This window comes from Netta rufina, assembly GCF_964035555.1.
Source record: "Netta rufina genome assembly, chromosome: 3".
NCBI lineage: Eukaryota > Metazoa > Chordata > Aves > Anseriformes > Anatidae > Netta > Netta rufina.
The window spans coordinates 100,492,152-100,520,140 of record NC_140125.1 but is presented as its reverse complement, the minus strand read 5'-3'; the positions used below and the strand labels follow the sequence as shown (position 1 = coordinate 100,520,140).

General features: G+C 42.6%; 1 protein-coding gene across 1 annotated transcript; it reads right to left on the bottom strand.

Annotated features, from left to right (window-relative positions):
• Positions 1-6,431: 6,431 nt before the first annotated feature.
• TDRP (testis development related protein) lies at positions 6,432-26,713 on the bottom strand (the record flags this gene model as incomplete). The annotated part of the gene is made up of 4 exons (XM_084285023.1): positions 6,432-6,777; positions 9,114-9,217; positions 15,742-15,801; positions 26,594-26,713. The coding sequence occupies 4 exons, from the start codon at positions 26,711-26,713 to the stop codon at positions 6,432-6,434; spliced, it is 630 nt and encodes a 209-aa protein (XP_084141149.1).
• Positions 26,714-27,989: the final 1,276 nt, after the last annotated feature.

Genomic DNA, 27,989 nt, shown 5'->3' with positions numbered 1-27,989 from the left:
AAAAGGCCAAGTTGGAAAACATCCCACCCTTACTGAGGCTGAAGAGGTATTCAAAGGGAGTTTAATTGCTGAGAATTAAAGCAGAGAAGGAAAATTTGGGCTGTCTTGAAGGATTAGAAAATATAAGTCATACCTGTGAGGAAAACAGGAATCAGAAAAATAAATAGAAAGCCAGGTCACACAATCAATACGTGTGTAAGGGAAGAACAATGTCTCCTGATGAAGAAAATACTGTGAGGAGTACTCTGAAACCAGCTACCTCAGAGAGGAGAGGGAAGGATGGGGACAGCATGGGGAAAGCTCTTAAGCTTAAAAGCTCTGAGGAATCTGGTCAGAAAGCAGAGAAAAGGGAAGAGGCCGAAAGTACAGTATGTAACGAGGCAGAACACTGCGTGGAGCTGTTGAGTTCATGTAAAACTTCCACAGATTTCATTGCAGCACAACTGAAGTCCTCACTGCAACCTCCTCGTATCCTGACTTTTGAGTCTGTGCTTTACAGTCTTCTACTACCTGCACTTACCTTGTGCATGGTTGATGAATTAGGTCTCATCTACAGGCACTGTGCTGTGGATTGGCTCTGGAGAAGTGCTTGCTGTGAGTTCTGCAGCACCAATCTTCCAGGAGTCTTCATCCCTGAAGAGGTAACCCAAACCTGCATTTTGTGCCTACAGGGGAACATCCTTTCCAATCGGTCAGCACAGCCAAGAATCGTATTCTTTCATGGGACAACCAAGAAAAAATATACTGGAACATTACATGTCTGCTACCCAGACACATCAGGAATTGAGAGATGCAGATGCTTAACAGAAGCTGTTTATCCTATAGCAAGCTGGAAAGTCTTTAACAAAGACCCACGGGTACTTTTTTTCCCTTCTCCCAGCTGATTCACAAGAACCTCTTTGGCTGTACCAGCAGACACACAGTGATGCCAAAGGATTACAGGCACCAGCAAGGCCCAAATCCTGTTAAACCTCAATGAAGGCCTGAGACCACACAAAGGACAACTTTTAGTTTTATATATGCCAGACACTAGCAGTTAGTTGTGAATGGTAAGTTTACAAATTGAATGAAAAATAAAAATAAATCTCTAATTTTCAAAATAACCCTATGTGAAGCATTACTGCATCTGCAGTATGGCTTCTGGCAGTTTTGGAAATCTTGTGCTCCGTCCTATCAAACAATAGTTTACTTCCTAATGGGAAGTGATGCTTGATTTGTTTTCCTTTGTTTGTCCCGTCAAATGTTGGCTGCCAAGTTTCTGTCCAAATGTTCAAAAGATAAACTGTTTACAGGCATTAAACTGAACACAAGTCTGTCTAAAAATGGGTGTCTGTCATGAGGGAAGCGGCAAGGATTAGGTCTTTATATAACCAGTGAGGTCTTTGCATAAGTGACAAAAAAATTAGCCTAAGCAGCTAATAAGGGACAAGCACAAAAAGAAAGCAAGTGATACTCCATATCAACTGTCTTGCACGTAAAGATTTAGTAGCAAAAATAAAAATTAGTATACTAAGGACAATATTTGGACTCTGGATAAACGAGCCTCCCTTCCTTTCTCCTGCAAACACATTTTTCTCTGTCTTTCCAACACCAGAAGCAATTAGCAGTGTAATCTCGTGAAGAATTACAAGTCTCCCAGACAAACAAGATGTTCAGAGCAACAGCAAGTGAGGTTTTCAAGGAAAGATGAGAAAAGCTGAAAACCACTGCTAACTTAAAGGAATGGTACTGCTGCAAATCTGTTATTTTCCTATACAACTCCAAACAAAACACCCGTTTCTCTGAAAAGGATTTCAACTCAACTGCTCAGTCAGTCTTCTCAATACTATGTGTTAGAGCTACCAGAAACCCAAATACCACGATTATTTTCAGTAGTGGGCAAACTAAGCTTACAAAACATAAACATCATGCACGTCTCTCTACAAAGAGTGATTTTTTTTTTTTCCAATTGCAAGTTCCTATTTCAAAATGCATTATTAAGCTTTCAATACCGTTATTTAGGTCTCTAGAGCATAAAAATTTACATGCCAGCCAAGCTTTTACTAGATTGTTATGGACTTGTAAAGAATACAGTAGCTTTCTTGCATCTCTCAGTCTACCAGGCACAGAATAGGAGAATTTTCTTCCCACATACAGAACAAGCATTCCTTTATTCTGTATCAGCAGTAAGGTTTTGTAAGTATCTTACATAAAATTTTCCCTTATACTTCACTTGCTATTGTATATTTATTTATATTGTATATTTCATATCATTTCCTATCAATATTACTCCTATCCTTACTTTCTGGTTTTTCTCCATACTCCTCCTTACTTTGCAACTATAGAAGTAGCTTTTTTTTTTTTTTTTCCTTCTTCTGCTACTATGCTGGTTGCCCTTACAAGAAACGCAGTTCTGTCCTTTCCCTTTCTAAACTTCGGGTCATTGGCCTACTTGTCCAATTCCAAGTCTTGTACGGTGCAAAGCAGTCATGCTGCAAGAAGTTTTTTTTTGAGAGACAGACTAATCATAGAAGCCTTTGCAAATTATCACCAGTGACTAAGCCTTTTATGAAATTATTTGCATTCTTGATAAGAGCTGGGTTTGTTTCCCAGACACTCACACATTAGAGCCCAACTAGCAGGCATTCAGAGAAAAAATAAAAATAATAATTTAAAAAATGAGAACAGTTTAGATGTACAAAAACCAGCTAAATAGCATGTGCATTCATATTCTTTACAGAGATGAGACATACAATAGTTCTGTCATCTGACATTCATGTACATGAACAAGCATTTCAGAAAGCTTTGGAAACTGAGATAGACGCACTCAGAATTTGGCAGGCTCCTTGTCCAACCAGGGTCTGCAGATGTCCGTCCCCCCATTCCCCCTCACCTGCCCAGGTGTACAGCTGGCCCATCTGGGTACAGTCAGAGATGTCTCTAAACAGGGATTTTTCCCCCCAGGAATGCAACCTGTATGAATAAAGTCTTCTCTTCCAGCTAATTCACCCACCCTGGTAAGAAGTGTTTGCCTCAACAATCCCTGCTAAGCCTGTTTAGAGAGCAACAAAGCCTGTAAATTTGAGAGGAAGAACGAGAAGCTGACAATACCTCTTTCTACCTCTGACCTATGGGTATGAGCGGCTGCATCTAACTTTTGTTAGATGCCATGAGGACGTTCCAGGACGTGCGGGTCTCACCTCGTTATGCAAAAGGATTCCAGGTCCTCCGGTTTACATACTGCTAGTGAAATCTTTTGGAAAAAATCCTGCTCTGCCCAGGCTTTCGTAACAGCCAGTAAACCAAAAAAAATAAAAATAAAACCTGTTTAAACCAATAAATACCAGTTAAGCAAAACATATTCAGTCTGTCAAAGCTAACAAATTCTTCCCAGTATGAAAGCAACAGGTGGAGCTTTAAATCTAGGGTGTTGCAGGTTCTGAAATGGCATCAATCACTGTGTTCACACAAATACAGCTTCACTCCCTTTGCCATGTTCTGCAATCATGTAAGTAACATCCACACAGGTGGAAACAAATTCATATGATCAATAAAACAAAAAATTAAATAAATCAAAGAGTAAGGCATTTCAGTTCAAACTAAATCTTTATTCATATGGAAAATACTATTTTTCTTTTTGCAAATGATGCTAATAAATAAAAATACTCAGAAAACTTTGCTGAGAGTTAAGTGACTAGTTACAGCCACACAAAGCTTTTAATTCCCGTTAAAACCACGCCAACAATCATGCAGATTGGCTACGAGAAAGCAATATAAACTATATTTTTATTTTGTGCAATCTTATTATACAATCTCAATGCTATCTTCTTCTAAACCGTTTCACAGAGATTGAAATGCAATTCCAAAACAAATAGTAAGGGACATATTCTACACTTATTCCACATATGGAGCCGTGTATAGTTTAAGCCCATAAATGTGTAATGTAGTTAAGCGTTTAAAGAAGGTAAAAGAAAAGGGGACCCCGTTCTGAAAATTCAGACAAGTTTATAAACATAAGAGAAGAAAAGCTCACGCCGGTGAGTTCTCAAGACAAATACATTATCAAAGCATAACAATAAATTATATTAAATTTAATAATGTTCATCCTTAGAACGATTATTTCTGAGGAAGTATCACTTAAAAAGCACACCAAAACTTCCATCGCTAAGAGTCATACCTTAAGTTTACATATCTCAATTTCCCACTTAGATGCAATTTTGTTTTATGCTAGACTTCAGCTTTGTGAGCATGTTCTTTGTCATAAACCTAAAAACAAATTGAAAAATTCTGCAGCTAAGCTGTGCATCAAACACATCATCAAGGTGAGAAACAGGCACTTGACAGTATAATGTGCAAGGCAAACCTTTACTGGTCACAGTAGAAACAGTTTCTTCAGGAGGGAAATTAAAAGTCCTCAGCCCACCTCTGAGAGCAAAATATCGAGGGCTGCCAGCAGATCTTTTTCTGTTCTTTTATGTCAGCACCAACATCCAAACTAAATACTAGCTCATGCCTTACAGGGTATTCCGTAAACTATAAAATGCAGCATACTTTACCCAAGAATCCTAATTCTTTCCTATAATTAACCTCAGCATATGTACTTGCCAAAGGCAAATATGGAGTTTACTCACAGACTAAATGATGCAGTATAAATGCTAACCCTTTCTCCTCTGTTAGTATTTTATTTAATATATAATGCCAATTTTATAAATACAAGTTACAAGATCCTGTTTTGTAGCCCAAAACAGCAACGCTTTTCTATACAAAATTAAGGACAATATCTTTTATCATCCTATTAAACGGAAAACAAACAAACAAACAAACAAAAAGCCATTTTGCTCGTTTCCCTCCAGGCACATCTCAACAGGAATTTCCAAAGAATAGCTATGCAGAAGCCATAAGCCAGAAAACTACACATGAATTGGAGGAGAGAGGAGAAAGAGCGCTAAGAAAGGAATAATGTGGCAGTAACAGAAACAAGGTACAAGCTTAGAAGAAAATTGCATGCATCCCTTTTCATCAGCTTCTTGCAAAAATACGTTTGCAGGATTTCCATTAAATATAAAGGTATGTGTTTCTTTCTAAAAACGTTGATTTTCTCTCCAATGGTAACTTGGTCTTCCTATTGTACTGGCCATGCTGCTAGGCAGTCAGCAAGTTTTCAGTTCAGTTACACCAGATAAACAATCCGGAGAGAAAAGGCCTACTGGTCATGTTTGTTGTGGGACTTTTGGTTTTATTTTCTTCCATGAATGGTAAAGCAGCGTTTCTGTCGGTCATATAAATAAAGTGGAAACCAATCTGACATTGGCTGTACTAATAATGAGCGAGAATATGCTAGAAAGAGGCACTTTTAGTATTCTATATACACGTCAAATCCCAAGGTCAACACTTCGCCCCCTTTTACCAAAACTGAAAGCATCAGTAGCTAATAAGACAGAGCTTTATAACAAAAATGCTTCACGAGTTGTGTGCATGCACATACCTGTAATGGCTCAGTTATCCCAAAATGTCAGGGTACAGTTCAGTCACTGCTTACGGAGGGAGGAGTGGGGAAAGGACAACAGACAGTAGGAAACGAAAAAACTGTGAAACAGAGGTCGGCTACTGTAAAAATGAACGTTTGCCCTTCCATAAGAAGCAACTCATCCCTAGATTCAGGACTACAGATACCAAATACCAAGATCTTATACTCTACCCCCTACTGCTTTCCAAATTTTCAATCATTTTTATTTTTGGCATGACATGCATCTTAAAAACTGGTAAGCTTTGTCAAACAACATTCACTATAAAAAAAAAAACAAACAAACAACAACTCTGGAAGACCCATTTGACCTGACTACTGGTGAAGTTCCTGTAATGGAAGGAATTACCTTAGAGTAGTATTTTCCCATTTCTTACACAGTACAGCACAGTGTGACAGTTGAGCATCTTGTGTGCACAAGCTGAAGCATATGCTGAGGCTGAAGATTTGGAAAACAGTCCACCAAGTATAAGCATTCTTCCTGCAAGCTACAGATCAGTATTCTTATTTAAAAAGGGACAGCATCAAAACTAACATTTTGAGTGACCCTCAAATACCAGGAAAAACCAGGACCTCGAGCTAGTGGAAGTTCCTACATAAGGCAGTCAAATTTACAACCAGTGTATACATTCACTAAGGAATTACTTCTTGTTTTTTTTGGTAAAACCAACAATCCAACGTACTGCAGTCTGAATGTGAAATATAGGCACAAAATAGATTCTCTACTTTTTTCAGTGTGGAAAACATAGCTGTTTAACAATGTAATAAGAAAATTTACTATTAGGCGAGCAAAAATTTGTAACAATCTGAATAAAACAAAGTACTGTATAAAGGTGCAATATTGAGCAGATTTGATTTTGGTTTAAACATACAAGTAAATCATGGAACCTTTCTCTTCTTATCTATAAAGAAATTCACATTACCAGTATCATTCTAGTTCTTCCCAGTTGTCAGTAAGGTTACCTTTGCTCTGACGTCTAATACTAACCAGCTTTCCAGCTGATTTGATACTCCACCTGGAGCTGTTTCCTGAACTGGCCAGGTTTGTGTACTTTGTGGAGCCTTTGGTTTCATCTTCCCAGCCTGACCAGGCTGTATAGTCACTTAAAGTAGTTGCTGCATCACTGGCAGAGTCAGCAGCAGTAAGCTGTGGTGGTTCCCATCCCTCAATCTCATCTGGTTTCCTAGATTGGACGTTCTGCTTTATCACCAAACTGTCCCAAAAACCTGTCTTCTTTTCTGACTTCATCTCTTCCTTTAGCTTTAGGTTTGTTCTAGAAAATAACAATGATGAGGCAATTAATTTCTTCATTTAACAATGTATGTAACAGTTATTTATAACATTCAATTAATGTTCTATAGTAATGAATGCTAAAATATTGCTTAATCAAAAAGAAGCATCTTGAATTTTATCCAAAGCTAGCTCTGCACATTCACTAAAGAAGTCAGCCACCACTCTGTGACAGCGCATCCATAATTGCTGTCTTCTGCAAAAACACCTTCCTATACACGTAAGGCTAAGCCCAGCAGAGTCTGGCAGCGATAAATCAGAACTAGGCTGAGTACGACCACTTCCTATTATCATAAACCTCACCTACCCCACAATGAATTACCTTTGGAACTGGCTCTGGAAACATATGAAGTATTTTAGCATGCATTAGAACAATTTAGGACTTCAGCCAAAACAAAGCAAGCACCAAAACCAAAAGTACGATAGTAGAAGCACTATGTAAATATTCTGTCTACCACCAGCTTTGAATACTCACTCATTGTTTTCCTCAGTTTCATATACCTGTTACGACCTTTCCAGTTACGTGTTATATCCTAAAATTTCTGATTTACAGTATTAGGACTTCAGGAAAAAAAATCCTGGTGTCTATGAAGATATGCACAGTACTTTGAAAACAGTTGATTTGCATTTCTGAAAAGAAATCCCCAAATACCCTTCCCCCAAATAAGAAAAAACAACCCTTGTATGGTTGTTTCCCAACATAACAATTTGTACTGTTTCCAAATCCATATTAGTTTCTCTCCCAGAGACATTTGAAAGGGTGCTCATTCATGATAATGTTTCTTATCTCATTAAGAACTTTCAACCTGAGTTATTTCATATTTGCAGTGAGGAGCATTTAAGATACAAAATGTCAAGTATTTATGCATAAGTTTATGTACCAGGCTATGTATGTAACCAAAGAGCAGAACACAAAAGGCTGAATACCAGTGGTGAAACAAACAACCTTCAGGGTTCAACAAGCTAAACAACAAATTGAAAGAATTACCTACGATTAGCATACAAATTCTTTAGCCTCAGATAAAACAACCACTGAAATTTTACAAATATTTCTATTAAAGAGCTTTTTCCCATCAACATAACATAACATAAGGATTTCGATACTATCATATTTAAGTAGAAGCAATACCTTTAAAATACCTTTACAGTGAGTTTTTCAGTGAATTTAGAATTTTCAGAATTCTCATCTTGCTAAAGCCAGTCACAGACTCCAACCACTCTTGTATTTTGTGGCTAGAGCACTTGAAAAGTTGCATTTTTCTTTAAAAATAAACTAAACATCAGGGCATATGATTATAAACTAAAAATACAGCCAATTTTCATAGGAATACTAAAAATCCCTTTCCACGTTTATGGGAACTCAGTTTTCATACTGTATCTGCTTTATTCCCTGGGTTATTTCATTCTTATCTTCAGCATAAATTGCAAAGGATCCTTAAAGGAATTTAGCATCTGAACACCCATAAAATTGTACAGGGAACTTTTGGGTAATTTAATCAAACAGGCTCAAAAGGAAATACGTGTATTTGTATTCTAAATGTTTTTATATCTACATGTACATGCATGCATCTACATATACACATATATATTGAAATATATGTATTTCAACGTAAAATGTATTTCAATGTCAAATGGAAACAAAACATACTATGGCAAAGCTTTTATTTGGCTGAACACCTGCACTGCTGGGTAGCACGTTTCTGCCTGTTTGTAACCACGGTAATTAGGTAGGTGGGTAAAGCCTACATGTGCTAGCTGTAACAGCAAAACAGTCGATCCTGGGAAGAGGTCTGCCTCTTCAGGAACGTGCCCTAGCCACAGCAGCAGCAGCACTGCCAAGTGAACACTTCAGCTCCAACAGGGAAGGTTTGCAGAACCTGGTACAGGTACACCACTTAACCTTTTCAGGTGCAGACATGACTTCAAAAAGAGGGAGTAAAGCACGTAAAAAAGAGGAATTCCTAAGTTCAAATGTAATTAATCCTTAAGAGGAAAGGGGAACGTGGATGACCCTTTTACTCATAAACCTTTACTGTTCTACAATAAAAAAAAAAAAAAGATGGATTATGCAGCTAAATTCCCCCTTCTTTCTGACATACCTAAAAAGGTTAACAACAATATCCATCCTTTCCTAGTATAGCACGCACGTTAAACTTGCAATGAATAATTCTGAAATGCACATAAACCTTTCTCTGTGATTTAAGTTCCAGGAGTCGAACACTACTGATTTTCAGCCTCTGCCTTCACTGTTCTGCAGAGCTATTTTCTGTTCCAGTCTGTGTATTTTTTAGAGCAGGCAGAACAATCAATTGAACTCACCCTTTGGATTTTGGCGACTTGCATCCCGCTAGCAATTGCTGTTCATCATCCTTATTGAACATAGACGTCACTTCCTTCCAGCCCCGGAAACTTGCGCCTTGAACCTATGCAGAGAAGCAGACACATCCATAAATGTGTGTTACAGACTTCAGGCAGACAGCAGGGCTGCTTGGGTGGCAGAGGAGCAGCACCAGTCCTCCCTCTCTCGTGCCATGCAGCTGGAAGCATGGAAGCTCTCTCATTTTGCACAGGAGTGGGTTGAGTGTCTGCAGAGAGAGCTGTAGACACTTCCTACCTCTGTGTAAATCGGTAAATCCGTACACAGCACTGTACTGTTCCTTCAGCATCTACCAATTTACAGCTCCATGGATCCCATGATGGGTCCTCTAAACCTTTAAGACATACTTCCACCACTTATTTGTGATTTCCAAAGAAAACACTGCCAGAATAATCCATAAAACAGCATCAACGTCCAAGTAGAACATACTTTGGTAATATGTGATACAACTGAGTCTGGAGTCAAAACATATTTTTGGAGTCACTCAGTTTGGAGCCTCCTCCTTGGAGATCTTCAAAAGCCACCTGGACATGGGCCTGAGCACCCTGCTCTGGGTGGCCCTGCTTGAGCAGGGGTTGGGCCAGATGCCTCCAGAGGTTCTCCCAACCTCAGCCATCCTGTGATTCTCCAAAAACTCACTCTGCAAAGCCTAGTGGATATAAAATGGACTAAGCTGAAAGAACCCCGAGATGTGCAACAGTAAAACCACAACTTCTGCCTACCACATTTAAGCCTCCTGTTCTAGCTTTGCCCTCACTGGTGCTGGCACTCCAAAGCATCTTTTCACTCAAGCGAAAAGGAGTGAAGAGCTCCCTCTCAGTAGTCTTCCCAGTGGTACCATACTACAGAATGCAACCCTAAGCAAAGGCAGGGGTGAAATACTTCTCTCCTACTTCAAGAAGCCTTCTTCTAGGTGCTGAAGAACTGTGATCTTTCTTTTTGACCATGGCTGTCATTCAACTGTCACCTACTAAAAAAATAAATAAATCTGCAAAACAGCCTGCTGCAATCCTTACAGCTGGCATAGTTCCACCTGTAGCTGCTGGTAGGTACAACCCAGGAAAGAGATCTTGATGCCACCATTCACTGAAACCATTAGTGTGACATGCAGCAGCTTCAACAGCTTTGCAACGTTATGAAAATATGAAAATACACTACTGATATAGCCTTCAAATATCAAGCCACTTGTAGGTCTTTTATTTTTATGATGCAACTGTCTACACAAAACTCAGAAGTAGTACTCCTGCAACTTTCAGTCTCTAAACATAGCTGACTAGCTCATATTCTCAAACTTTCAAAGTACTTTTTCCATGAGTCAGTGGACACGTGTCCACTGCTTTGAAGTTTACAGGATCACAGAGCCCTTAAGGCTGATCTCTGGAGATCATCCGTCCAACCACACTGCTCAAAGTAGGGTCAGCTTGAGCTGGCTGCCCAGGATTTTGAACACCTCCACAGGTGGAGACATCACAACCTCTGGGCAGCCAGTTCCAGGGCTTGACCACACTCAGGGTGAGAACGTATTTTGTTTAATTGGAATTTCTTCCATTTTCGTTTGTGCCCGCTGCCTCTTGCACATTCACTGGGCACCACTGAGAAGAGTCAGGTGCCCAGTGAATGTGCAAGAGTGTTTCACATTCTTCCTACTGCAGAAGGCACCTGCAGAAACCTTTCTTGTTGCCCTTTCTTCCCCTCATCAGATACAACTTCACACAGGTTTTGGCATTCCTAACCCCATCCCTGCATACTCAGACAATGTCTTTATGTTTCACCCCCAACACTTGAACCTTCTGCCACGTCCTGAACACTTCATTTTTATGCTTTTTTTTTTTTTTTTTTTTTTTTTTTTCCAGGAGCATTTAGTTCATCCACACAGGCCTCCTGTCACCTTTGCTTCTTTCCCTGGTTGACAGACTAGACTATTTTGGGGCTTGGAGGAGGTGATCTTTGAAAATCTAACCTGACTGACAACATTAGGATAGCGCTGGGTGGACAGTCAAAACTCCAGGCTTAAAAAAAAAAAGAAGAAAAAAAAAGTAAAAATTTATATAAACAAAACAAGTAGACAAGTGAAAGGTCCATAAGAGACTGCAAAGAAACCAGCACAACTAAGGACTACAATTCTAACATCAGATGTTGGAAAGTCTAAGCCTTTAGAGGACCAGGTTGGCTGCTGCAGCCTACTACTCTTCAAAAATGCCAAACTTCTCAAGATGCCGTTTCAGTACTGTATGGAGTATGATTACAGACTGGTCTCATGCTCATTTGAGTATGGGAGCATGGAGTACCCCAGTCGGTACAGCCACTAATAAACTTTCTCCCCTATCTTCCATTTTAGGTCGTGAAAATCTTTAGCACAAGGCCCTGTGCAATCACCCAGAAGGATCAGTAAAATTGAAATACAGACGTAAATTAAACCATCAATTGGCAGACTACTGAAAAAGCACCATCATCTTCTGTCCAAATAGGCATCTAAAGGTCTCAAGCCCAAAGCACAGATTCTTCCCCTTCAGTAGATTAAGTCCCAGCTTACAAAGTACTTTCTTTACTATGAAAAAGCTGCCATTTAATTAGTGCATCTCTCAAAACTGGAGTACGAGTAGTCGCTTCTAGAACATCGTGTAAAGGATGCAGTCTGTCTACCCCTGGTCCAACTGTCTGCTGTTTCTCCCCCTCACTCCCATTCCCTCCGCTTTGCCGGCGCTTCAGCATCACTGCCCATCTGTCAGATTCCTGGAGAGGAGGTTCACAAGATGGCAGAGCTGGTCTACCAGACACTGCTGCTGGAAAGGGCAGAGCCGGTCCATTACCTGCTCACATTTGTACTGCCTGCCTTATGCCATGGTTTGGTACTGAGGGCACTGGTTCAACTCCCTGAGCCAGCAGACATCTGAATCACTCATTCTTTGCATTCTTGTGGGTTAATGGTAAGAATCAGCTCATTAAAAGATGTCAATGAACAAGTGATCATGGAGATTAGGGGCAACAGAAATTTCTTTTTGTAGCAGCAACTACTCTATCAATTCACACACCCTATGAAAATTACAGTCATCTTTCTTCTGCACAGCCTTGTATGTGCAGCGTGGCTTCCCCAAACTCACCCCCATCAGTTCATTCTACAAACTCAACCCTTACTGTAAGGTTTTCCTGCTTTGCTGCCCATATTCACAAAAGCAAATCAAATATGTATAAACAAATGTCTATCTACTAACTTAATAGATCAAGTACATCGGAAAGGGACAGGTCCCTTAAGTTGGAAGTCTCCTGTAAACTTGAGAGGCATTACTCCAAATTAATGACTTTAAGTATACCACTTTTAAGCACGCCAACAAATTCAGAAGATTGACACGACTCTCAGCCTCCCATACTAGGTAGACAGGCAATGAGTATTACAGGAACAGTCAAAGAGTCTACTGGGAAGCAGAGAAGCACCACTAAGATGACTTTTCAGTTAATTTTACTGTCAAAAGCACATAATTCATAATTAAAGCTCCACTAGATGGCAAGAAGGTTCATGAAAAATTAAGCTAAAAGGTGACGAACGAGGAATACTAATAGTTGGTTATATACTAAGTTGAAGAGTCCTAAAAGCAAACTGATAAAGTATGTTGCAAAAAATGTATCTTGACATACAGATGAACACATAATAAAGAAGACAACTGTAAACTCAACTGAAAGCAGCTAAATGTGCACGAACACATTGCTGAGGAGTGGGGGGAGAAGGGTAGAATTCAATCAAGTCAAAGAATAGTAGAAAGGATCTGGGATGTTATGTTAGAGGTATATGATAAATGGTTAACATTTCATAGCAAGTGATTAGAGTGTGTTTGAATATGACTCTAAAACGATAGTGCTTTCTGAACGGGTACTAGCACTTGCAGTTCTGGTTAGACTTCTGTTTCTTGACTGTTGACCAACAAAGCACAGAAGTCACTCTCTGTGGGCTACAACAAGCCACATGTCAAGAGACTTAGCAACCAAAGAAGAGCAATTTTGAGCTCTGCATACCTGCAGTGAGAACCAGCATGTTCAATGCCATTGTGTAGTTAAGCAGCTAATCCCTAAAAAGTCTCTGCTCAGCATGTACGAAATGAGATTTCCAGAAATTTATATTTTGGCCAAGTTTTTAGCAGACCTTCACAAATATTTTCACACAGGATTGACAACTGGTACAAAATCCTTCAGCAAAGTAGAGGCACTCCACGAAACACTTGCAGATTATTATTTTTTTTTTAATGTAAACAAGAAGAATGGATTTTTCTCCCAACCTTGACTGAGAAGAAACAACTGTTTGTTCTGCAGCTTCCCTCCCTCCTCCCCCTGGCAAAATGAGGCGAAAATTAAAAGTCAGAGCTGGAATTTTCCATATAAGTACTTTACAGTTCAATAAAGTCACAACTAAGTGTTTTATAATAAAAATGTCAATCAATAATAAAAAAAATGTCAATCAGCTTTAATTAAAGAAGCGTTGTTCCCACATTATAGGAAGCCTATTCATAACATGCAAGAACTCAAATAACAAAGAATTCAAAATGGAAAAAAACACCCCCCGCCCCTCAAAATTTGTCTCCCAGACATCAAAGCGAAGGAAAATTTCTCAACTCTGCTGGAGTACAGGCCAACAATTACTCTCTTCTGGGGTGCACAAGTTGAAAGGCTGGAATTCAGCCCCACTGGATTTCCCAGCATCTCCAATTCTGTTATTAGTGATTGAATTTGTTTCTCAAGAACAAAATTTGCCTCTTTTCAACAGCTGGCCTAATAACAACAGTAGGCAATGCCCCTGTACTTGTAACTCCAGACCTCAGCACTTTGGTCGGCCCCAAGATGAGCTTAACCAAGGCCCAAGGGGCAGCAGCGACATGAACATAGTTTCCAGCTTCAGCATTTCCCAGCACACCACCAGAGGGTTCATGGCTCCTCAGATGAGAGGCTACGAGGCTTTCTAACCAGCTACGCCCACCCTTCAGCTGAGCCGTGAAGAGGGAAGGAGAAACCCTTAGTGTTACAGTCAGTGTGAGCTCACTGCCAGGTGGGCAACTGTCTGCACAAGCAAAACCACGAGCATGTTTTGCATCTCCATCTCCATCCACTAGGACCAGCTCCCACTTGCACACCTTCAAACCTAAGTCAGAGGCTTTTCTCTGAGAATGGGAATTGGTCTAAAAGTCAGGCTTTAAGATCCCATAAAGGTTATCTCCCAAGAGGGCAGACATACCAAGCTCACTTCTCTTTTCCTCAAGAGCTGCATTGTTCTTCACTGTGCTGTTTCAACATGGAGACTGCTTTATTCATGAAACACACATACTGAAAAGGCCACACATATAATTCATCAGCCTTTTATTAACATATTAAAGATTTCAGAAGTCGTGGGACACCACTGTACTGACAGCTTCTAAGAAGACAGAACAACCAAATGAAATACAGAAGTGCTTTCAGAAACAACAATAAAGAAACAGAAGATGCGAAGGATAAGGAGCTTTTTTTGTGAATACATTTTCAAGACAAGGGGATTTTGCTTTACAACAGAAAAACACTGCAGCTCAGTGGTTTGCCTGAGGACTTTTTTTTTTTTTTTTTTTTTTTTTTTAGAAATCAAAACAGACTCTTAGCAAGACTTCCTGAATAACTGAGAAATGGACAAAAAAGTTCCAAGAAAAATTAGATTAATGTTAAGATTCTTCTCCTTAGCATACATCATCACCTATAATAAAATAAATAGTAGTTGATGTTTCCATCAAAAAGAACAAATATTTTCTTCTAAAAAGCTGAAAAGGATATAGTACAATTACACTTCCATTTTCAGTGAAAAATCATGCTGCATCTGAAGTAGAACAAAAAAGAAGTAACAGAGGCAGATGTTCACTTTATACATATTAATGTGAAGTCTTCTGTTACTCTAATGAAACTATTTTTAAATGCTTTTCGCTATACCTATGGAATTTCAAAACAAGCTCTAGCATATCATAACAACTTCCAGTTCTTTCATCTTCTACCAATGTATTTTAAGAACATAAAAAAAAAAGTCTTGGACACACATCAAGGTAAAAAAAAATAAAAAATTAACTCAAATGCCTACTTTTCTGAAAGAGATAGAAGATAAAGTCTTTAATCTCTTGTGGTCAGAGAGCCAGTTGATTTACAAGCGTAACTGAATACATACAAAAATTTCACTTACTACTTGTGTTTTCAACACCTGTTACAGCTAATATTTAGTACTTCCTTAGATTTCACTTTAGTTATTCCCGTGGATTCTTATTTTTGCTTTGCTTTTTAATATATGTGAAGGAACAAAAATGGTTAAGGTACATTTTTTTTCCCCAACAACAAAAGGAAATAAAGCAGCTTTCTAATTAACTACTACACTGCTATTATTACTTGAATGAAAAATCCACAATGGGATGAGGAAGGATCAAACATAATTATAAAATCATCAATAAAGTACATAAATATCCCCCTTAATTCAAGCTGTACATGATAAACAGGTAAGTTCCTAACACACACAGAGTGAACTATGTATGACATAAAGCATGTTACACTTCCAAAGAAGTATTACAGGTATTTATTTACCTTTGTTGCAAGTTGTGATACTGAAGACGGAACTTCATCGTGAAGAAACTGGTCTTTATTCTCAAAAGAAAAGAAAAGGGGGAGAAAAGATAAAAGAAAAAAAGAAAGGCCCATAGTTAGTTTCAGCTGGACAATTAGCAGTAACATATTTTATAGTATTCATGAATGCTTTTATTCTGTTCAACCCATCATAATAGAAAATTGACAAAATACGGTCACAGTGCAGAACTAAGCAAAGACCACTACTAACATACAAAATGTTATCAGAACTCCAGCTAGAACGATGCAAAATGATGTACCAGAAGTAAAAACATAGATTCAAACCCCTACCAATAAATAAATAAATAAAATAAAATAAAATAAAGTGTTCAAAAGAGAGCTCAAATATACCCTCATACAATAGTGATTTCCACACAATCAACATTTAAAATTTTAGTTTGAATCTTACATTACGAGTTGTGTCTATATATTATGGATCTACATTCATCTGATGAACGCTGTCGTAGGTGGTGGTCTGTGCAGTGCCTATAGGCTGGAGTGGGGCATCTTCTAAGACATTTCACATTAAAAAGCATTGCATTTCCTTAACTGACAGGCAAACCTTTGCCCACATTCCTTTCTCCTCTATTTTTAACTCAAGATTTCTGAAGAAAACCAGAGTACTGAAGATGACACTGAAGGCAATTCAATTAGGCAACAGTTCTGTCCATCTCTGAATTACACTGGTATCTCAGTGCACTCAAGCCATCATACTATCAACAGCTTCCTCAAGACACAACAAGATCAGTACCAGGAATACTTTATGGGCTAAAGAAAGATATGAGATGTGGGGCACAGTATACAGGAATTACACAATTTTCAACATTTTCAGTCTGTGTTTTAATGAGAAGTTTTTTTTCTCTAGATATACAAATAATCCCCAAATACAGAATAAGAACAGCAATCTATAACTTGAATTATTTAACTGCAATTCCAAAGAAAACTGACAAAAATTACAACAGAAAGTTTTGTGGAAAGCATCTTTGAAGTGACAGATCCCCCAAATCCCCTGCAGTTACTTCTGTCCATTTTTTTTTCCTTACATCAGCCAAATACTGCTTCAAAAACCAAACCTGAGCAACTCCCTTTTCAACTACAGCAAATGCTAAGGAGTTGATACGCTCCGTGTTTTTAAGGTAACTCCACATAAACAAAAGCACAGACCTCTGCACGCACACATGCCAAGCCACACAAAACGCCCAGCTCCGTGACCGCGGTCACTGCATCTTCAGCATCGGGCAGAGGTGAGGCAGCCCGCAGGAGAAGCAGCAGCTATTCCTTGTCATGCAGGGGCCCGGATCCATCAGCTTCCTCTCTGAGAGACCACTTTGAGATCCCACGTGATTTTTTTTTTTTATGATATTAGGCAACAGTTCATATTATCCAAGGGACAAGGATGGCATTGGGAGCATTTCTAGAAGCAGCACAAGGACTGTCACACTACAGCTCAGTGGTAACTCTGCGCTGGAAATCATGATCTGCAGACAGATAGCTTGACTTGTTGGGGCAGAACACAAAGTCAGGAACTCCTATAATCATCCAAAATGAGAATATTGCTTCCCGGAGACCTCACCAAGTTATTTAACTTCTGGATTTCAGCCAGCTGTCTTTGACACAGGAAGGTATTATTGTAGACGGGATACCAAACATGACAAAGTTCACATCTGTGCTGTACTCTAAAATTAAATTCAACTACTATTATTTTTTTTTAATTTAAAAAGCAAATCACTGGATCATTGGCAATGTTTTAACAGGAAATGCCACAAAAAATTGCAAGAGTTTTCTCGTTTCCCCTTAACACTGTCACCTCTCATTCTTTTGCATGAGGTCACAAACACGTCCTTAACGTGACGGTATCTCTGCTCTGGCACGGGGTTAAGAGCTAGAGAATATTTCAACTCATTTGTCCGAATTTTTACCAAAAAGAATAGAAAAGCCTCTATGAAATGGTAAGAGGAAAAATGATTTCAGACATCCAGAGCTGGCAAAGCCGCCAGCTGCAACAAGCACAAACCCCATCTCCAGAACAGACACGTTCACACCTTCAGACCAGAGGAAGGACACCTCGCACTTCCACTCATCCAGCTCTGCAAACACCTTAGGAATGATTTTAAAAACGTGACAGAGCATGGAGAAAAGATGGAAGCGTGAAGGCACACAGCCTCCAGCAAGCCAAAGCATGAGGAAACAGAAGTGTGAAGCAGCTTCCACAGCGAGCACCTGGTGGGGCTAGGGAGCACTGTCAAACTGGAACATCACCTTTGATAGAAGTTGTAATTCACAATAAATAAAAGAAGAAAATAAAAAAGAAGCAACCTTTTTGTCCAAGTGAGAGAGCTAGGGCTGTGTGTGTGTCTGTTAATACATCCGTGTGTTACTGCTCATGGGCACGCAACGAGCCTCTCCTGTGGGGTGAGGCAGGAGCTGACAGCAGCGGCACGCACACACGGCAGGGCTATGTGTTGGAGGACAACACCAAGTTAAAAAGATGTAAAAGAGGCAAAAATATATGAAAATTTCAAGAAAAATCAACTGTTGAGGATCAACTGCCTAAACTACATGTCTCAAGAGCAGAAGACCTATCAAGAGGCCAGGGACCCCTGCAGAAGGTCGGGATCTTTTCAGACCCCTTGCCTAGGGGAAGAGTTGCCCAACTGGTGCGCATCTGACGTCCATCCGTACGTCCCACGTGCTCGCGGTAACTCACAACTGAAACCAATCGAGTTTCAATCAGCCAGCGCCAGTAGGTTTGAATTTAACCATCTCCGAGAGACGTGACTTCTACACATTTTCTGGAAGACCTCTGGCTAGGGAGAGCAGAGGGAAACACGGCAGGAAGAAAGCGTGATGGGAGCACCGGCACGTTGGGAGACAGCCACAGCACACGCTGACTTGCGTGGCTTCATTTAATTTTCTTTCTTTCTTTCTTTCTTTCTCCCTCCCCTAAGGGGACAGCCAAATGTACAGGTATTTGTAAAGAGTGAAGATGAACTTGCTTTATGGCACTGCATAATGAACACTGTCACTGCGAACATTTACAAGCTACCCCAGCGTGTTTTGGTCTAAGTGGTTTACAATTACAACAATTCATTTTTTACTTTAACTTAAAAGAAAGACATGGACTGCATTATAGTGCATGGTAATGAAATAGGCAACCTAATGCTCAGGCGAGTGGGAAATGCTGATCAACTTGAATAGCCTTCCAGTTCTGGCACGGGAATGCTGGTATGCACAGCGTGTTTTCCTAAGGAAACAAGCGCCCTTTTGTTGGACATGCTGCAAACCATAAGGTACTCAAGGGATTAATTCAACTAGCACACAAACCTTTTTGTACAGAGATCAAAATTGTAATCTACTTCCCTCAGCTTCCTTTGTGGTAAAGTAATTAATTAGTCTCCTTAGATCGTTCGCTTTAATAACTCGATCCGAGAGGAGAAGTGCTGGACATGGAATAGTTAAGGCAAATAACAGCATCACCTCACCCTGCGTGCCCTTCTCTTGCTCTAGCACATGAAATGGCACATTATCGATTTTCTCTACCCAGTTGTGGAGCCTCCCTACCATACCCATACTAGTCGTCGAAGCTGAAGGCACGTAAGGATAAACAAGCCATTATTTTAAAAGCAGGTCTTTTCGGTGCAAATTATTGCCCTCCTACTGACCTGCCTACTGCCGCATCTCATCAAGGACCAAGCGTAATTTAAAGGCTAGGTTATCGTGCCCGTAAGTGCAAATTACAGTATAAACCACAAACATACAGCTTAAGTGGAAAAAAAAAAAAAAAAAAAAAAAAAAAACACAAGCACTACCTGAAGAGATACGTGCCAGTGCAGAATTTAACCCAACTCCCACTATTCCACAACCCCCCAGAGCAGTTCAGCAATAGGAGATGGCTAAGAAAAAAGAAAAAAAAAATCACTCAGGAGATCACACACCTGAAAGTTAACCTCTGAAGCTGGAAAGCTTCCCAAAGCACCGACTACAAACCGAGAGGAGAACAGCTTTGTAGACATGCCCGGCCAGAGGCGGCGGGCTCACGCTGAGAGAAGCGGATCACAGCAGCAGATCGCTATCTCGAACTGCAGCTAACAAAAGCACCAGTTTCCTTGGGCTGGGGCACCCCTTTGCTGCAACATCAAACGGCACAGAGACTACAGCAGGTTATTAATGCAAAAGTCGCTCCACTTATCTAATGTGGGATCTGAATCAAAACCAATGTAAATTGCACTCTGGCGTAGGTAAGGAGGAAGTTATCAGCAGATAACTGCTGATGGGACGCATTTTCTCTGCTGTGCATAAACACACCTGGAAAATTCAGTGTGTGGATACACGCCTTCTGCCCAGTAATGAAACTGAGGCGACCGTGATCGTGTTTAGATGGACGGAGAAGCAGCTATGCTACATGTATTTTCTACGTACTCTTAACATGGCTGAGGGATAAAACTGAACTGTTTTAAAACAGAAACCGATAAAACTGAACCCAAATGCTCACCCAACACCGAATGTGCCCTCCGAAGAAGCGAGGTTTGCAGCCTGGACAGCTGGAGGATGCATTCCTCGGTCACACACAGCTTTCTTTCACACGAGGCAGCGTGTTCCCAACTCCCATGCTGAACCGTGAACTTCCTCTGCTCCTCTCTTGCAGAGGAAGTCTACACTAAGATCAAGACCACTTCATTAGCGCTGTCCATATTTCATCTGCTGCTAGATCTCACCCTTCCATTTCTGTGTCCCCAAAGCAAGCGAATGAACCAAACCAACCATCTGGGCAGCTGGTGCAAATTGAAAATTAATATTGCCGAAGGAAAATCTGAAACCAGGCATTTCTCAAGAATTCCTTGATATTTTAAACTGTCTTATTTCCTCTACACAGAACACTTCGGTGCTCCAAATTGCTCATCGAACTTAGAAAAGCTCCCCCATCACAACAACCACCAGCCTCAACGCCACTGTGTCTGATGGTGACAGTGACTCCCACCCCGCAAGCCTCCTCTGCCACTTGGTGGCAAATTGAAAGTAATTTGCCCACAGAGAAAACACCAAAAATAAGTCTATTAAAGTGTACTTTCAGCTGTTCATTCACTGCTTCTTGTTCCACGCTGCCAGCTTTAAGAGGTCCAGGTGACTATCTCGGATCCAGCAGACATTCCATCCAACATGTCCTAAAATGCTTTCATCCCTCTGGTCCCAGCCTGCTGTAATGAACGATTATCCTCCACATTGACTGGGAGATGAAAAACAGATTTCCTATCTTTTCACCTTTTAAATTACTATTAAAACCGCAAGAATCCAAAGAAAGATGATGTTTTCTCCTTCAGCATCCGCAGCTGTCAAAAGCTTGTTTAGCATTTTCACAAACCATTCCATTCAACCATTTATTCCTCAGTTATTGCTTTGCATTCCTTCACATTTTAAAGCAGGGCATCTAGATTATTTCCATATTTTTATCCTGTCAATTGATACAAATGGCAAGAGTTACTGGAGAAGATTGATTTCTGAATGTAAGTATTTACATAAGAATACTTTTGTAGTTGGGCATTTTATCGACATTACAGAAAGAAACATCAGAGCAGCAGATGCTCGTGCTCGGTGTTTCTACATCAGTGCAGGAGGTTATTCCATGAACCATTCACATTATTGTGTATCTCTGTAGTAAGTCATTATGATACATCTCACTCAGACTTTGCTTCTCGTAACAGCTTTGGAAGGATGTCATTAAACACCTTAAAAATAATTCAAGAAACTGATCTCATTAAGATTTTACTTTTGCCCCGCTTTAAATATTACAAATGTGCTTCAAGAACTGGAGACAACTGTATTAAGACCGAAATACCGTCAATGTCAAAGCCGAAATGAGGAAGGTCAGATAATCAATTTGACTCGAATTGCTGCAACGATTTGAATATTCCAATGAAGTTTTCCATTTTAATGATGTTTCTGTCTGAAAATTTCTCTGACAGTCATTTTTTAACAACTTGTCCATGCCAGGACTTCACATTTGCTGCTTTCTGATCCCAAAAACGGGCCAACCAGTGGTAGCTCAAAAGACATTATCTGACATACGATTTTTTTTATTCAGTCACGCATGGCATTTGCAATTAAATTACACATCCCTCCCAGAAAAAGCTCTTGCATGAGTAATGGCAATATTTCCATAGTATAGTTTCTGCAAAACAGGTTGAAGGCTTTATTTTTGGTTACACCGCAAAGGCACTGCTTCCCTCCGAGATGCTGCCTTCCTCTCCGCTTGGAGACATGGAAAATCTCCATCACCTCTGCTGGCAGTGCCACAGCCCTTGTGCAGCCTGACAAAACGCTTCTGGTTAGGCAAGGAAAGAAATTGTAGCCTTATTTTACTACTAAAGATGTAAGTGCATCGATTCTTTCTCAGGAAGAAGGGTATTTTGGTTTGTATGTTAATGGCACACAGTCCCTGCGACTCCAGGAAACCATGGCTTTAGCAAGGAAGGGGATGCGCTAAGAAAAACCTTGAAAGCAATGCTAGAAACCTGAACATGAATGTCCTGAGAGGAAGGGAGGCCAGCTGAAGAAAGTGAAGCAGGGGGATGAGGATGACGGCAGCTTGATGCCGTGAGCAGCAGCCGGAGTATCAGCCATGGGACTTACTAGGGGTTTGGGGAAACACAGCAGAGGTATTAGGGCTGAAGGAGAAGTAATCACCATCAGGATGGAGAGTGGGAGTCTGCGCAAGAATTTCAGCTTCTACACAGAAAGAAAAATAATAATAATTAAAAAAATAAATATAAAAAAAAAAAAAGCTGACCTGGACTTTATAGAGGAAGCAGCGGTAAAGTATTGGGTACTTGAGTATTTGAGCAATGGATGTAAAGCACAGACAGCCTTCGGCTTACAGGCTTCGCTGAGAGAAAAGGAGGGACGCTGATGTTGCCTGCAGCAGGAGGCCACCAGAAAATGGGCACCTTGGAGGACTTCTGGTGGCATGAATTGACACAGGGCAGGAGGTGAGAAGCAGCAGCCCGGAGCAGGGTCAGTGGTGTGAAGCTGGCAGGATAAATCAGAAAGTGAGGTAGCTCAGAACTGGAAGAAAAATAAAAAACGAGAGCCCAAAGCCCCACAAGGCACTGTCAGATCCACAGGGCTCCATGAAGGCCGTGAGAAAGACAAAGGATCCAGCCAAGAAGCTACTGAAGGATGAACATGACCAGGAGGAGGAAAAGCAAGAAAGGCAGGCCAAGGGGGAGTCCTCGCTGCCGGGCCCACGATCTAATGTTCAAGAATGATGACAGAATACAGGTGATGGATGTCAGCCAGGAAAATGTCACCGAAATGTCACAAGAACGACTCTGATGAAAAGAAAAAGCAGGCTAGCATCGAAGAGAAAGTATAAAGGAATTAAAAGAGTACTGCAGGCAAAGCCTGAGACGCTTTTAAAAGGTTAGGAAGTGAAGGGGACACATTGGCTGGATTAACACTTACTACTTTTTTAATTAAAAAACAACACTGCTACCACCACCACCAAAACCTCTCATTCAGTGCTCTAGCAGACCCCACGAAACGCTGCACAGCTCCCACCCATTCCTTCAGGGCCTCAGCCCGAGATGAAAGCTGGTACTGAAATGGTACGGAGCCTCAAACGCCTTAATTAAAGCAGATAACGAAAGATCTGCATACCCAGCTTTGAGACAGCCCCCGAGCAAGTCTAAACAAAACTTAGCATCAAACGTGCCTTTGCACATAGTCCCTTTGAATACGACCAAAAACATGATCGGAGGAGAGCGGGTCAAGGCTAAGGATCCGAAACATTTCACGGGAAAGGCAATGCTGCCAAAGGTGATACTCGGTTTACCCCGATACCCACCTGCCACCCTCACACACAGATATTTGCTACAGCTGAGCGCCACTTTACGTAAGAGTTGCATGGAGTATCGACACATCATTGACATCTCCGAGGGCTGATTAGATTACAGCAGGCTTTAATCAAGGAGAACCCAGCAGGACTGCCAAAACATCGCCTTGCAGAAGTCACAACCAAACATTTTTCCCATTCCAAAAACACAGCTACAGTTTGAAACATAATGAGTGTATTACAAACTGGACGCAAGTTTGGCATGCAGCACCATAAGTTCCAGGCGTATTTTGGGAGAGAAACGCAAGACCCACGTTAATTTCATTTTATACACGTGTACTACTTACATGTATTAAGTTGCCTTCTTGCATTAATTGTAACTCTAGCCAATAAAGATCCTTCACTGCATAAACGTAAAATATTTATGCTCGGGAGCATAAATTAAATCTAACTTCTATGATTCAGTCTAAAAGTGTTTGATCTAAAACAAAAATATACAATTCACACACTCACGTGCACAAGTACAGTTTCAGAACTCACTTGTCTTTCTTATCTCAGGAAGCAGCTTACTATTTTAAAGAAGTGTTAACAATTCAATGCACTTCAATGTATGCAGAGACTCCTGCTGAAAAGCGGCTAAAGGCTGACGGTTCCCTCCCACTGCAATCTTCATCTTCTGAACTTTGTTTTTGTTCTCCCCTGGAACAAAATCAAACCGCTCGGTACTCCAAAAACCCAGAACCATCAAAACTTCTGGTTTTAGATAATACTAAGCTCTTCTATTTCAGAAATTGAGCCTATGAACTTCTACAAGTTCAAATGTCTGCTTGAGTAAGGCCAGATCAGCTTTCCATATCTAAATACAATTACTAAGATTTCTGTGCAGCAACAATGTTTGTTGTTTTTCAGTTTCTGTAGCCTAATTCTCTGTTGCTGTCTGCCACTGCAATGTCCTAATTATGAGGCTGTACAAGAGAGAACTCCTTCACTCTTCCTCAGCTTGGAGCAAACAGCATACAGCAGCATAAATCAGTCACAACGTGATGATGACAATTAGTCTTCTGTTTTACCAAATGACAGATCAGAACAGAACCTAGAGGAAATGAAATCAAACAGTAAACTTCTGCCCAAAATCAAATGCCGGGCTTTCTTAATTCACTAAAAAGCACTCCGGCAAATTATTTAGAGCTTGCCCTAGAGACAGAAAACCGGGGAAGCCCTGGTTGCTTTCCTCCTGGATGAGGAAATCCTTCATTCATAGCTCGGGCAGGCTGTGCCACACAACTTCAGCAGGGCAGAGGGGGCTGAGAGTTTCTCCGTGGCATCACGACTGTCCCCCAGGGCACAGCCCTAAGCAACGTGGCTGAATCCCCCTGCACTGTGCTGTGTCCCGCTCCCTTGTGATCCTAGGACCAGGAGCAAAAACAGATCCTACAACCAGGAGCAAAAACAGGTCAGAAACTGCAAAGGCCCGTGAACCTTACCAGCTCCAACAAGCTTAGCAAGTACTTTACCTTACCCTTGAGACCCAAGCGATGTTTTAGAAATACTGTACCTACATCCGACCTAGATGCTGCCTTTGGTAGATCAACAAGAATTAAAAGGTTAACCAGGTGATCCTGCTTTTCCATACAGTCCATCACGCCTTAAAGTTTAAATAAACTGTACAATAACTACTTTATTTTTTTTTCTGAATTTAAAAATGAAGCAGACTTGACTCAGACAAAACAACTAATAGCTTATGGTCTTCATGACAGCTTCTGGGCTAATCTAGGCTCCAGCCTTGCTAACTTTCCTGAATCATTTGTCTTCAAGAATATTTCATTTAGTGCCTGGGAATGATTTATTTTCCCCTGCCATCTCCTACACCAAAAAAAGCATCTTTTATTTCAGAGCCATTGGGAGCAGACACTGTTGGGAGGAGGAATGGAATTTTATGAAAATTGATGAAAACTCAAACCTTTTGGACCAGAAATCATCGCCATTATAATCTGAGACCTCCCACTAATGAAAGAGAAGCCCGTGCTTGTAAAGACAACGGGACAAAATCAAACAAAGCCCAAACAAGCCTCTGTTGCTAAAGTTGTGGATAAAACGATGGCAGAATTGCCAGGATGACAGGCTGAAGAATCACCTGCTGATCTGGGGGGGGGTTTGGTCAGCAGCCTCTGAGGGGCTTGGGGTATTTGTGGGTGCCGAAGAGAAGCAGCGAGCAGTCCATGGGATTCACTGGAAGCGTTTGGTTGGCTTGGGTGGGGGAGGCAAGGAGACAGGAGGTCAGCAAGCCCAGGAGGGCTGTGGACAGCAAACCAGCAGCTTAGTGAAAGCAGGGGAAGTTTGCAAGCACCTGAGGGTAGGAACCGTGGATGGAGAGAGGGGAGGTGTGTGATGAGAGGCTGCAGGAGATACATGGGGCCACCTCCAGCCCCGCAACCCCTTGAAGGGGTCTCTGAAACGCAACTCCTCCTGTTACAGGAGATCCCATTTGTCTACGTGCATCTTCCCAGGGACGGGGCTCCTGTGGCCACAAGCAGGAGAGAGGCCGAGGCCGGGCAGCACCGGGGCTCACCCAGGCGATTGGGGCTTCCGAGGGAAGAACTGCTGGCAACTGGGGAGGCTGCTCCTCATCGGGGGCCCCGTGCCGGCAGCCAGCACCCCAAAACCCAGGCAGAGGGCGGCTGTGCAGGTGCCCTCCGGCTCTCCCGGCTGAAGCGCTGGGTGCTGGCTGGATGCTCCCACACGAGACCAGCGGCTCCCACCCGGAGCTGCAGCCCCAAAAATCGCCCCCCCCACCCACCCTCCCCGCCCCAAACTTCTCCGCACGCACCTGCAAAGCCGGGAGCCGGCCGGGGCGGTGCCAGCCCAGGGCCCGGCGGGGGAAAACTGATTACTCATGTGGCCGGAGGGCCGGGCAGCGCCGGGCTCCGAGACCCCAAACCCGTCCCCATCCCGGTCCCCGTCCCCGTCCCCGTCCCCGTCCCCTACCTGCGGGGCCGCGAAGGCGGCGGCGGGCGGGGGCGGCGGCGGGGGGCCGCGGGGCCGCGCCTCGTCCTCCTCGGGGGAGTCGTCCAGGAGAACTTTGCTGCTCTTGTTCAGTTTCCACATGGCGGGCGAGGGAGGGAGGGAAGGAGGGGAGGCGGCCGGCCGAGGAGGGGAACGGGGGAGCCGGGAGGTGGCTCCGGGCCGGGCCGCGCTGTCAGCCCCGGGGCCGGAGGAGGAGCGCTGCCTGCCGGGGCCCGGAGCCCGCAGCCCGGAGCCCGCCCCCCAGCCCCGGCCTGGCCCCGGCCCCTCCTCGGCGGCCGGAGGGAGGGGAGGGGACGGCAGCGCCCCGCCGCCCCCCGCCGTGCCCCGCCGCCCCTCCTCACCTGCCGCCTCGCCCCGCCGCCGCTGCCATGTTGGCGGAGGGAGGGAGGGAGGGAGGATGGCGGGCGGCGAAGGGGGGAGCCCAGCGGGGCTCTGCCGTCGCCGCGGCAACCGGGCCCGGGGAGCGCGGCCGAGGGGGCACGGAGGGGGACCCGGGGGCGTACAGGGGATGGGGACGCGCTGAGGTGGCCGGGGCCGGGCCCGGGTGCTCCCCCCTTCGTCCCACGGCAGTCACCCTACACCTACGTGCTCCATCTCACTGCCCCACAGTACTGATTCTACATCTACCTGCACTACAGTACTGACCCTATATCCCTACCTGCCCCATCTCACTGCTCCACAGCACTGACCCTACACCTACCTGCCCTACAGCACTGACCCTATATCCCTACCTGCCCCATCTCTGCTCCACAGCAGTCACCCTACACCTACCTGCCCCACAGCACCAACCCTATACCCCTACCTGCTCCATCTCGCTGCCTCATGTCAGTCACCCTACACCTACCTGCCCCATCCTGCTGCCCCACAGCAGTGCCCCTATAGCTCTACCCATCCCACCTCAGTGACACTATACCCCTACCTGCCCCACCTCGCTGCCTCACAACACTGACCCTATACCCTACCTGCCCCACCTTACTGCCCCACAACTGCTGCTCCCCTCAGAGCAGAAGACTGCTGGTGCACCCAGCCCCAGGCCCAGTAGCTCCCAGTTTGGTGGCCGAATGGCCCGACGTGGACGTAGCGCCCTTGGCATCAGCTGCTACTTCTGACGGTTCTCGTTTTGTTTTTAAACAGACAAGCTAGCATTACTCTGTAAAAATCCCCGCCCAGGCACTCATTTTTCCATTATTCCGAGTTAGGGTCAGGTGCCCAAAGAACCATGAAAGTGCTCTAAAAAGCCATTGCTGTTTTTTCTGCCTGCTTGACATTACTCCCAAGTTTTCCAGCGAAAGGCCATAACCCTCATGCACTCCTCATGCATCACGGAAAGACGTGCAAGTCCTTCCTTGACTGCCTG